Source organism: Apus apus, chromosome 1 (assembly GCF_020740795.1).
Source record: "Apus apus isolate bApuApu2 chromosome 1, bApuApu2.pri.cur, whole genome shotgun sequence".
NCBI classification, from domain to species: domain Eukaryota; kingdom Metazoa; phylum Chordata; class Aves; order Apodiformes; family Apodidae; genus Apus; species Apus apus.
Genome location: NC_067282.1, coordinates 51,615,290 through 51,627,696, shown reverse-complemented (window position 1 = coordinate 51,627,696; position 12,407 = coordinate 51,615,290). Strand labels below are relative to the sequence as shown.

General features: G+C 52.5%; 2 protein-coding genes across 2 annotated transcripts; one reads left to right on the top strand and one right to left on the bottom strand.

The window, feature by feature from the left end:
• Positions 1-8,596: 8,596 nt before the first annotated feature.
• On the bottom strand, positions 8,597-10,262 carry LOC127380747 (translation initiation factor IF-2-like). The gene is made up of 2 exons (XM_051610254.1): positions 9,345-10,262; positions 8,597-8,998 (listed from the first exon to the last, which is right to left on the bottom strand). The coding sequence occupies exons 1-2, from the start codon at positions 10,260-10,262 to the stop codon at positions 8,597-8,599; spliced, it is 1,320 nt and encodes a 439-aa protein (XP_051466214.1).
• SOX21 (SRY-box transcription factor 21) lies at positions 10,133-11,109 on the top strand. The gene has a single exon (XM_051608355.1). The coding sequence runs from the start codon at positions 10,261-10,263 to the stop codon at positions 11,104-11,106; it is 846 nt and encodes a 281-aa protein (XP_051464315.1). The 5' UTR covers positions 10,133-10,260; the 3' UTR covers positions 11,107-11,109.
• The last annotated feature ends 1,298 nt before the right edge of the window (positions 11,110-12,407 follow it).

The following is a 12,407-nucleotide window of genomic DNA, read 5'->3' as shown; positions in this document are numbered from 1 at the left end:
TGGTTTGTACTTTTTTTTTCCTCTGAAGGATAATTTCCTGTTATTTTCCTTCTTTTGTCCCAAGTTACCATGAAATAGGTACTTATCATTGAGTAGCTAGGTGGGCATGTTCATACACCAGCTTACCTCAAGGAAACTTGTTCAGGTAACTACTAGCCCAGCAGGACTGGGCTCCATTTGCAAAATGGAGCAGAGATCCAGATAAATACAAGAAAATTGAACTTTATATAGTCTTTGTTATAACCATTGTTTAACCATCCTACTTGGAAAGCAGTTGAAGCATTAAAAAACTGGAGGGGGTGAACAAGAAACAATGCAACAATCTGTTTCTATCATAAAGCCTAAATGTGCTTTGGGCTGATTCCATTCAGAGTATACAGATATTTTCAAGGAATTTAGGGCATAAAATGCCATTGAATCTCCTTGAGGGAATTAAAATCAATGGAAATTAGGGAGCCTCACACTTTGAAAGATCTGTACTTAATTCTTTTTAGGTCTTTTAGAAGATCCAAGTCTGAATTATTTACTTTCTGGGCAAATGAATATTTTTGGCATGACCTTCTTCATACTCTATAAACAACATCTGATAATATGTAAGAAAAAGGCAACAAGAGAACCGAAAACCAAAAGAACTCCTTCTGGAAATGTTGATTTTATTTTTCCCACTGAAATAAAAAGGCATCTCCAAAAACACTGCAAAACTCCTTGCTCTTTTATAGGTCTATTGCTTAATGTATGTGTTGCTCTCTTATTCTTTCTACAGAATCAGTAATAAAAGTCAGATTTTCAATACGAAACTCTAATGAAAAATATCTTCATCTTTTACATGACTGATAATAAGCCTCCACACATGGGACACTATTAAGGAAGAAAACAAAATGCCTGTAAAAGGTTACAAACATACTTGTGTACTACAGGCAAACATACCCTAAACAAATTTTATACACCAAGGGACAAATTTGTCACTGATTTGGTGAACTACTGACAATTTTTTGCCAATACTATTGAACAATGATGACTGTTCCTTTTTTCTTGCTATGCAGCATAATGCAATGCAAGTAACTTTCATCAAAAACTTCATATAAATTATAATACAATAATTTATAGAAATAAATATTAAAATTCCAGCTCTAGGGAATGCAGCTGGAAGTGAAACTTGGGTAGAAATCATGCAGAAAATGTGTTTTCAGCAGAGATTTGAACCAAAATAGAAAGGTGATAAAGTGGGGGGGAAAAAAAACCCAAAGCTGTGTTGGGAACAAGACTTCTCAGAGACAGTAGTAAAATTGTACCAAGTAGAAAGAGGAAGCCAGTAACCTCTAAACCAGATAGAAAGAAAAGAAAAAAAAAAAAACAAAAACCAAAAAATCATTCAGCTTGTCAATGGAAAACCTGCTCATATATCAGCATTTCAGCAATGGGGCAGGTTGGTGCAGGTCACACACATGGGTGAGAGATGAACAGCAAAGGCGCAGGCTGTGAACCAGCAGAACGTCTGGGCTCTGAAGAGCAAGAAGGATTGCATGAAGAACTAAGTTAAAGTTGATTCTTCCCATGTCATAGACCTGTACAAAGCCAGGCAGAATAAAACTCCTGTCCTAGGGCTTTGTCACTCCTGCCAGGTTAGTCTCACCTGTTGTTAATGTCCTTCAGTGTTCTGCCAGCCTCCCTAGGCAAGGAGGAGGCTCTGTATCTGTCCTCACTATTTGTAGCTTGTCTTTTCTGGTATTTAACTTGAATTCCCATCTTAAGCTCATTACTTCTTGTCTATCCCCACAGACACTATTTAATCCCCTTGTCTTTGCATTTACCTTTTATATTCTTAAAGACCATTTTGTGTCCTAAATCTTCTTCTCCCAGATTAAATAAAAACACTGATTTCAGTCTTTTTTGGCAAATTACATTTTTCAGAGGTCTGATCCATCTTGCTGCATTCTGTCCAATGACTCTGCATCCTTCTTGAAGGATGAAGTACTGGACAAAATTCTCCATCAGAAGCCTTTATGATGATGAATAAGTAAAAGAGCTCAGTGTTCCATAACTGTACTTCTTCTCCTGTTCCTCCTTCTCCTCCTCCTCCTCCTCCTCATTATTATTATTATTATTATTATTATTATTATTATTATTATTATTATTATTATTTTGGCTTCTTATGAGATTATTATACACACCTGTCAGGCATTCATAAGGACAAGTTATTCAAAATAGTGTACTACTTTTTTTAAAAAAGAGAAAAAATCTAATTCTGGATAGGAAAAATTGTTGTCTAACAATTACTATTTTTGAAATGATCCACTTCAGGGGAAAATAAATCAATACATCTAGCCAATCTTTATCACAGTAGGATTTAACTGTTCAACTGACTGCAGAAAATTAGGGTCATTTCTTTCCAATGTTTGTGCCAAGGGAAGACATCATATATTCTACTGTGGAATATGAAAAGTCTACTGTGAGAATAATGCAAAGCCTAGCTGAAAGCCCAGCAGAATCCCGAAAGCTGTGGTAAGGATGGAGGCCAGGCAAGCACTATCTCCCTGCTTTTTAACTACCTTTGCCAAAAGATTCTCACAGAGCACCCACAAAGTGGAGGCACTCCTTACCCAGCAGAACATTCATGCAGAGGCAGAAGTGCCTTTTCCATCTTTGGGGGAGAAAAGCTCATCCCAAAGCAGCTGGAAGAGGGGGCTACAAAGAGTGGAATTGTCAGCTGTCTGAATCAAGACCACTAAATATTGTCCATTTTATGCTATTGGGGTCTAGTTGACCAAGGCTGAGCTAGGCTCTTTGCAGACCACATTCTCATTAGCAGTTGAAGGTCATCTTCGAGTTTAATGTCATCCGAAACTGCTCCTCAATGGAAACCAAATCATGGTGAGTCAGCACAGTGAAGAGATTCGCTTGGAAAGCCATGGATGGCACTGTTGATTAAAGCTAAAATGCAGCTGCAGGTACTAATGTAGGTGTGGTGTGTAGGTGTAGGCACCCTCTGTGTTTAACTTGTCTGATCACTAGAACTGTCTCATGACAATTGACTTTGAACTGTCCTGAGTGATGTGGTATTAAGAGTAGACATTTTTGATTGCTCATAACCAAGCAGATCCCAAAAATTGGCCATTCTTACAGATAAGCAAGACAGTGACCATAAGGAAGCAAAGGCCATAAAATTACAGCCAGAAAAACACATAAATTAATTCCATTACAGGCCTCCATTCCCTATTTGTTCATAGTCAATTAAAAAGTCATTATAATCAGAAAGCAAAGAGCAAAGACTTATATTTAGCTTTCTTCAGAGGGGAACGGCCAAAACTCTTATCTTCTTTTTAACCTCTTTGCTTACAAATCCTGAAGTGCCTGCTAAAGACTTCCAAGCCACAATCTTACACAGTGACATCGAAAACCTTGTCTTCAACATTGCAAGGATTTTTTGGGACCTGTCTAGCACCCATGACTAGCAAAACAACCTTGTGTGATTTAGGGTTTTGAATCATCCTTGAACAGAACTAGGCTGGTCATTAAAACATATTTATTCCAAGAAAAAATCCTCTATGCCTGCTGGACAACCCTAAGAAGTGAAACAATATGATCGTTGTCAGTGTAAAATTGTAACTGAATTTAAATGTAAAAATCTTCAGAGATCTCTCTCCCTCTGGAAAGATCTCCTGGTTAAAAAGCTTGATGATCTATTCCAAGAACACACCATCTAATTTACTTTTCCACAGTGAGCATCCCTTCTCTGAACAGTCTCCTACCCACTAGATTAGAAGGCACTCGGCCCTCACTCTTTGGCTGTCCACTGGACAACAGAAAAGGTGAAGGAATGTGTCAGAAGGTAGAGCAGCCTAGGATAATGGGGACATCAGCTAAGGATTCCTGACTTTTGTCCAGGGACCGGCACATCTTAAGAACATGTGAATGCAAAGAACCCTGTAGTAGAAGACACTAAAAAGCAAGGCTCACCTTTCCTGACAGTGAACTGTAAAACCACAGTACAGTGACAATGCAACATTATGGTCCCTTTATTCAGAAAAAGGAACCATGAGCACTGCTCAGCTTCTTTGAAGAAAAGCTATCAGCTATTGCTCAAACAGGACAACTTGGACCCTGGACAGCCAGCATTCTCCATCTGTATCAGGTCTGATTTCATCAGGCAAAGGAGGGAAAGCTTGCACAACCGCATTACTAGATGAGCTTTAGGTAGCAGCTCCTTGTACTTGAGAGGTATTTAGCTGCCCTTTCTGGAACACCCAAGCCTCTCCAGGAACTCTGCACAGAGAGTAATTCTCACCTTCACATCCCCAGACAGGGACTGGTCATCTAGCAGCCAGAGACTAGCATGAAACCACCCAACTCCTGCTTTTTTTGTTCTTTTTGTCTGCTTCTCTGATCACTTTTCCCAGGCTGCATAACCATGGCAAGGCTAACAGGATTAAAAAGCAGCAAAAAATTGAGTCATTACAGTATATGAAAATAGCTTGGATTACGAATGAAATGCATGCAGATTAAATAAATTTTATCTAGTTTCTTAGCAAATCAGAATAGGCTGTCTTTAAACTTGTCTTTATGGCTAAAAGTAGTACAGATCCTGTCACCAGCCTCTGCTCAGAACTGCCACCAGTGGTTGTGTGAGATCTAGGTTCAATGTTCCTGCAAGGGCAACCCTCATGCCTTAAAGCACAGAGGCAAAGGCTGAGTTTTGCTTTTAAAATAATAGCACTTTAAATCAGAAAAAAAGCAGAACATATTCTACCTTTACCGAAATCATAACATTTAATTTTTAGAAAAGTGCAGTTCTCTATGCTTCCCAAACTAGTAAAAACTTTGTTAATTCTCTTTTAACTTAAAAAAGCCAACTCAGTAAACCTTTTTTTTTTTTTTTTGTAATAAAAGTTTACTCTCCAGCTGAGCATTTGAGTGCCAAGTTCCATCCAGAATCACACTTTCACAGCCAAATTAGAAACTATAAACTTAGAAACCAGTGTTTTTATTATAGAGTCCTTTGCCAGGCACTTCAGTAGAGCTTGGGCTACCAGCTGCTCTATTAATAAGCGAATGTTATTGAAAAATAATAATACCGAGCATTTGGAAGCACTCTGTAAAAGCAAATTAAAGAATTTAGTGTGTTGTGCATAATAGAGAGCTCACGGGGTGAAACTCTCTCTCTTGCTACAGGTGCACATGACTCCGCAAGAGGGAAAAGGCTTGGGAGCGTTCACAAGCCTGTCCAAATCCAGCCAGCCAGCAAAGTTACCTGCTAACTAGTTAGTGAGTTTGAGATACCGGCGTGCCCGACAGCTTCGGACAGCTGAAAGCCGTGTGGGAATGGGTGGCTGATGCCCTACACAAAGAAAAACGTCAGCTTCCAAAGTTAGCGTCTGGAAACGCTGAAGTGCACAAAGCAAGCCATGAAAAGGCGATGTGGGTTTGCAAATCCCGGGGAGCGATGGGTCTGTGAGCCCGTGAGTCAGCTTTCCAGGCGGGAGGCACGGCGAGGCGGAGACCCCAATCGGGCTGAGCACTGTTCTTCGCCTCCTTTTTAGCTCTTTGACTGGCCACCTGTTTATTAGGCTCAACTAAAACTAAGGAAAGGAGCCTGTTTCCTCGAAACCCACTTTAAACTCGGCTTTAGAAATACGAGAAGCATCTTAAAGCTGCATGTAGCACAGGTGACGTGCTCTTTGGTCAGAAGACGAGCAACAGGACAATATTTGGAGTGGGTCTAACTACTCAGAGTAAGCAACCTGGCAGAATTAACACACGGGTATCGAGAAGCGAGTCTATTCCCCCCTCCCCACCCTTTTAATATTTTTTAGAGCACTTTGATCTCGCTAGGTGGAATACAGCAGTGCATTCTGGAAATTCTTGTTTAACCTTCGTGTGATAATGCATCTGTTCAGGTTTTCTTTTTTTTTCCCCCGATAGCAGAAGGAAAGATTGCGCCCTTGAATTTGCATACGTCAGGAATTGACAGGTCAAAGGCAAGTAAATCACATTATACACGATTGTATTGTTATTGTATTGATAACAACACTTTATCAGAACAATTAACACACTCGCACAGCTACGAGAAGATCACAGTAGTGGTTTAACAAAAATCCAGATAAGTAACTAAACTTCGATAAAGCCCTCGCTTTTTGTGTCTGGGGATTTGAAGGCTCTCCGAGAGATTCTGTGCGTGCATGCGTGTGTGCGCGCTGTGCGGACAGCTGCTCCGCACCCGCGGTCCCTCCGTGGGCAGAACAGCCTCCTGCCCCCCTTCGCCGTAGCTGCCTCAGACCAGGGGAGGGGGGAAGAACTGGGACACTCCGGTCGCTCCTCACCCGCGTCCAACCTTGCTCCGAGCGGAACCGGCAAGAGTTTCCAACACTTTGTGCAAACCCTCTTGCAAGCTGGTTCCTAGCGAAAGGCAGAGCTCCTTGAACCCCTCTGAAACAGCCATGCGTGTCTGCTTTAGTAGCCAGTGGTTACCGCGAGGGTTAGGTGAGAGGGGGTGGGGGAAGCACTTTGGAAACGAGACCTTCGAATATAGGATTTCATTTGCAACTAGAAAAATATACTTGATCCAGTACTGAGCCATTTATGGATTTCAGCCTGTGAAAAACTGGTGTACATTAATTGATGACCAATAAATTCTATTACCGTTCTCACTATTTGTAGGGCCCACTGTAATCAGAAACATGTGCAGATGAAGCAATGGGTTTGCAAACGGCGACGTTTTTTTAAGATAGCATGAAGTCCATGAGTTGAGGCATCTTCTCTGCTGGAAGTTACACAAGTGCTTATTTTTCAGATCAGTTCACCTGTGTGCGAGTCTGCGGCACCGGCGAGTTGGCGGTTCTGCCGTCCTCGGAGAACTGCGGGGCAAATGGTGACCACTCGCCCTGGAGCCCCCCCGGAGCCTGTGCCGACACCCGTGGCCGTGGGGTAGGGCCCTTCCCCGCGCAGTTTCTGGAGAACAGCTGCTCGGTCTTCCTGCCCCTTTGCCTTGCCATTGGGATGCGGGCAGATCCCGAGTTGCATCCCAGCAGCCTCGGCGTGGCGGTAATCGGGGGCTGGCCCACGGGTAGAGAGTTCGTGGTAGGGGGATTCATCGCTGCAGGAGCTGCCACCCGATGGCTTTACCCATGTGCCTGCCTTGAGTGCTTCACGCGGTTCTGTCGCGACACTGCACCGTCGCGGTGCCCTTTAAACGGCGCCTTGCTGTCGCACCGAGGGGTGCGGGGCATAAGTGAGGCGTGCGGGGCATAAGTAAGGGAGCGGAGACAGGGTGGAAGGAGCGTGGCTGGCGTGAAGAGCCGAGAAAGAGCCTGGCTGGAGCGGAGCCCACAGGGGGGTTGAGCCTTCCTCACTCCCCGCGTTCCTGGGGCGCTGGCGGGAGCGGGGCCGGGCGCCTCGAGGGGTGCTTTAGTGCCTGGAAAAAGACTTGCTGCTGTTTCTCCCCTCTTATCCCGAGCTCACTCTACTAGGTGTTCCCACCCTGCTTGTCGCGGCGGCTGGGGGCGTACAAACCGCTCTCTCGCCGTCCCCTGGACTGAATTGGAGCGGGTGCTTCTCCACTGGCACGCACGATGCGAGGGGAAGTCCATCACGCCGGCGTCTGACCTGTGGGGAGACAGCCAGGGGATTAGTCCTCGCCTCTTATAAGGCAAAACACAATAAATTTACACGTGAAGGAGGGAAATAGGAAATCGTTTCCCTGATCAAAAGAGATGATTTTAGGTCGTCGAAAACCCCGGCTGCTCAGCTCAGAGCTGGCGATGGGTTGATAACCCGACCTGCGGGCAGAGGTATCTGCACCGGGTTCAGCCCCTGTCGGTAGGGCTCCCACCTTCCAGAAATACGGTTTCCCCGCTAAGCCTAAACGCCAGCCAACGCCGGTAGATATCTTAATCTCCCCTCTTTTGACAACCGATATGAAGTTTCTTTTCACGGCTAAATGGATTGGAGGAGGTCAAACGTTGGCAAGGTGGCTTTGGAGATTGAGGGAATTACGTTTAAGTAATAGTAGTAAATGGGTCGTAAAAGAGAACGCGGGAGAAGGTGCGATTTGCAGAAGAGCTGCTCGGTATTTTACAGAGCGCTGCGGCCGGGACGGGCTGCCGGGGCACCGGGCGGGCTCACAGACGGGAGGGAGCCGGAGGGTCCCCGCCGGTGGGGTCGTCAGTTTAGGTTTCTTTCGAAACGTCCGGACATCAACCCGGGAGAACCGGGGCGGCGGGGGCTGGCAAAGGTGCGTGGCGGGGTAAGGAAGGCGAGAAGCCCCTCGGCCGGGAGCGGGGATGCCGCCGAAAGGCGCGCGGGACTGCCCGGAGGATGCAGCCGGTTCCAGCCACAGGATTCCCGCCGAGGCGACGACGGCCGGCGTGGAGAGCAAAGACCCCGCGGCGAAGGGACAACCAGACCACAGACTTCCCCGCCGCCCCCCACCTCAGCAGCGGGTCCGGCGGGGGGAACGGGCGTCACTCCCGGGGCGGGGGGGCTGCCCCCCCCACCTGTGCATCGCTCCCGGGCAGACCCGTTCCAGCTTTTCCGTGAAAAGCGGGAAGGCGGCGGAGGTGTCCCGGGCAGAGCCCAGCCCGGCTGCCGGCACGGGAAAGAGTTAATGGTTTATTGGAGTCGACACTTCCACATACCACAGGGGTAAGTCAAAACCGACCCGCCGAAGCACAAACAAGGCGAGCAAGTTCACCCTGACTGACGGGCGACCGGCGGGGAAGAAGGGCGGCGGTGGGAGGGCGGCGTGAGGCGCCGGGATCGAGCGGACTTTCCTGGGCGCCACCGGCCCCCGGGGCGGGGGGACGCGCTCCGAGGCGCCGGGTTCTGCCCCTCGCCGCCCGCTGCGCCGGCCCCCGGCGGGAACACCCACGGAACGCACAGGAACTCGGGGCCGGCAGCCCCCGCCGCCCGGTGCGGGGCAGCGCCGGACACGGGAGGGGCGGGGAGAGGCGGGGAGGGGGTCCCGGGCAGGGCGCGGCGCGCATGCGCGGTGCCGCTGCCCGACCTGCCGTGAGGCGAAGGGGGCGCGGAAAGCGCTTTGGCCCCGCCCCTCCCGGCGCTGCGGCCCCGCCCCCCCCGCCTGCCCGCCGCGCGCGCCGCGGGCAGGCCGCCTGCGAAGCTCCAGGGCACGCGGAGCGCGCGCGTTACCTGCCGACGGGGCGAGAGGGGGGGGGGGGGGGGGGGCGGCTGCGCGGCCCCTCGGCAGCCCCTCCGGAGCCCCTTTTTACCTGCCCCTCCGCAGCCCGTCCGCCTGCCCCTCCGCCGCCTTTATAACCGGGTCGGCGGCCCGCCGGGCGCGCACCGCCGGGTATTTTAATTAGGAACACCCCCCCCCCCATACACGCACACACCTCCGCCTCCTCCTTCTCCCTCCGCCCCCCACCGCTCCCGCCCGCCCCGCCGCCCCTCCGAGTCGTCGGCCAAGAAAACCCAGAGAGACCTGGCGGCCGCCGGAGAAGGGGGAGCGGCGCGGCAGGCGGAGCGCCCCGCAGCCCGCCCGAAACTTGGCGAAGTTTGTCCGGCGGCGGGAACCAGGAGGCCGCGGCGCCCGGCGGCCGCTTGCGACCGGCGACCGGCGCCCGGCGAGTATGTGCGAGGAGCGAGCGGCTCGCCGCGCCCCCGCGGGCGGAGCGGGGCGGCTGTGAGCGGGGCGGCCCGTGCCCCCCGGGGGCCTGCCCGCAGCGCCTGAGCTGCCGTCGACCCCGTCCCACCGCGGCGGGCTGCCCCCCGAGCTCGGCGGGCGGCGATGGCTCCGGGAGGGCTCTGACCGCCGCCCCGTCCCGGGGCTCGCCGCCGCACCGGAGACCGCCGAGAAGCATCGCGCCGGCAGCGAAGCGAGGACCCCCCGCCCCCGCCCAGCGACGCTCGCCTGCCGCCGGCTCCCGCCCTCGCCGTCGAGACTCCTCTGCCGTCCCGCCTGGACTCCGGCTGCTGCCGCTCCCCGCTCGCCCCGAGGAAGAGCCCTGGCCCGGAGATCGGCGACGCAGAGAGACGCTCCGCGACCCAGGCGGAGAGCGGCGCCCGTCCCGCCCGCCGTAGCGCCCTGACGGGGAGGCACCGCCGCGCCGGGAGCGGGGCTGCTGAGAACCGCCGCCCGGCACCCGCCGGAGCCGGGGCCGCCGCGCCGAGGCACCCGCCGAGATTGCTTTTAGGGAAGCGGAGCGCGGCGGGGGCGAGGAGGAGGAGGAGGAGGCGGGTGAGGCGCCCGTAGGAGGCGGCCGCCAGCGCGGGGCGGGCGGCGGCTCGCCGGGGCGGCGGGGGGACACCATGTCCAAGCCGGTGGATCACGTTAAGAGGCCGATGAACGCCTTCATGGTGTGGTCGCGGGCGCAGCGGCGGAAGATGGCCCAGGAGAACCCCAAGATGCACAACTCGGAGATCAGCAAGCGCCTCGGCGCCGAGTGGAAGCTGCTGACCGAGTCGGAGAAGCGGCCCTTCATCGACGAGGCCAAGCGGCTGCGGGCCATGCACATGAAGGAGCACCCCGACTACAAGTACCGGCCCCGGCGGAAGCCCAAGACGCTGCTCAAGAAGGACAAATTCGCCTTCCCCGTGCCCTACGGGCTGGGCGGCGTGGCGGACCACGAGCACCCGCACGGGCTGAAGGCGGGCGGGCTGCACGGCGGCGCGGCGGGCGGGTTGGTGCCCGAGTCGCTGCTGGCCAACCCCGAGAAAGCGGCGGCCGCCGCCGCTGCTGCCGCCGCCCGCGTTTTCTTCCCCCAGTCGGCTGCCGCTGCTGCCGCCGCCGCCGCCGCGGCCGCCGCCAGCAGCCCCTACTCCCTGCTGGACCTGGGCTCCAAAATGGCCGAGATCTCCTCCTCCTCCTCTTCCTCGGGCTCGGGGCTGCCCTACGCCTCCTCGCTGGGCTACCCCGGCGCCGGCGGGGCGGGCGCCTTCCACGGGGCTGCCGCTGCCGCCGCCGCCGCCGCGGCCGCCGCCGGGGGGCACACGCACTCGCACCCGTCACCCGGTAACCCGGGCTACATGATCCCCTGCAACTGCAGCGCCTGGCCCGGCCCGGGGCTGCAGCCGCCGCTGGCATACATCCTCCTGCCGGGCATGGGCAAGCCCCAGCTGGACCCTTACCCCGCAGCCTACGCCGCGGCCCTATGACCCACGGCCGGAGGATGCCCGCGCAGAGCCCCGGCTCCCGCCTGGATGGCCGCCGGTGCATACGTGCAGCCGGAGAGCGGGGCGAGCCGCCGCCGGGAGGACCGGGACCTGGGGCAGGCAGCGCCGGAGAGAGAGCCTGGGCCGCTGCCGACCTGTTGCGCGTCGCCAGCCCGTGGGCCGCGTCCCCGCCCGCCGCCCCGCGTAGAGCTTGTGTGTGTTGCATGCGGTCTTTGCAGATAGCCGAGCTGAAAAGAAGAGATTAAAAAGAGAAAAAGAACAAGAAAAAAAAAAGAAAAAAAAAAAGAAAAAATGAAGAAGAAAAAAAAAATCTGTCCGACCCGCCCTGCCCCGCAGAAGTGCTTATTCGGTACAGACACGGGGAGCTCCGTCCCTCCGTCGGCTCGTCCTGGCCGCGCTGCTCTTTCCCGGGCCTCCCGCTCTCCCCTCCCTCCGCTCCCCGCGCCGTGCTGGGCTCGGGAAGGTCCCGCTGCATCGCGGCCGCCGCCGGGAAGAGAGGAGGGAGAGAGGGGGAGCAGAGGCCCGGGCAGGGTGAGGTGCGGCCCCGGTAAAGGAGGGGGCCGCTGGCTGCCTGGTTCGCAGCCCCTCGTGGGTGAACAGGATCCAAGCCAAGAAAGAGTCAGCGGTGTGGGATAATGGGATGCTGCCCGTCCCGCCTGGATTCATGCCGGGACGCTGACAGGCGCGGGTCGGGATTTCCACGGGAGGAAAGACGCGTGACTCTCGGTCTCCCTGTCCCTTCCACCCTCTCCTCCAGTCATTAAGTCTCACCCTCAGACTGTAAATTTGTATATCTCTGTGGAAACGTTAGATCTCGGATGGAAAACTCTAGTTACTTACTTCGCCCACGGTCGATTCAGTTTTAACCTGAAAAAAAAAGAAAAAAGAAAAAAAAAGGAATGCCTTTCAAAGGGAATAAAAATATTGCGGGACCACTCGGGAATCGCAATATTATCTACGCTTAAATCAGACTTTTTTTGTCTGAGTGATAATTATCTATTTATTATTTAGCTGAACTGAAGCAGAGCTTTGCTTTGACAGAAGAGTATTCTCATTTACAAGAAAATCTGTCTCCCCCGCCAACATGAAGTGTTTCACATGTGTTTTGCAGTACCCTACCTGTCTAGCTTCTTTTAGAGCGACTGCAATTCAATTGCAAATGGCGACTAAAAAAAAAAACAACACCAAACCCACAACAAATTTTAGAGAAAAAAAAATCCTCCATCACTTTAGAGTTCTTTTTTTTTTTGTTTACTTTTGTAATGTGTATATTTTGACTAATG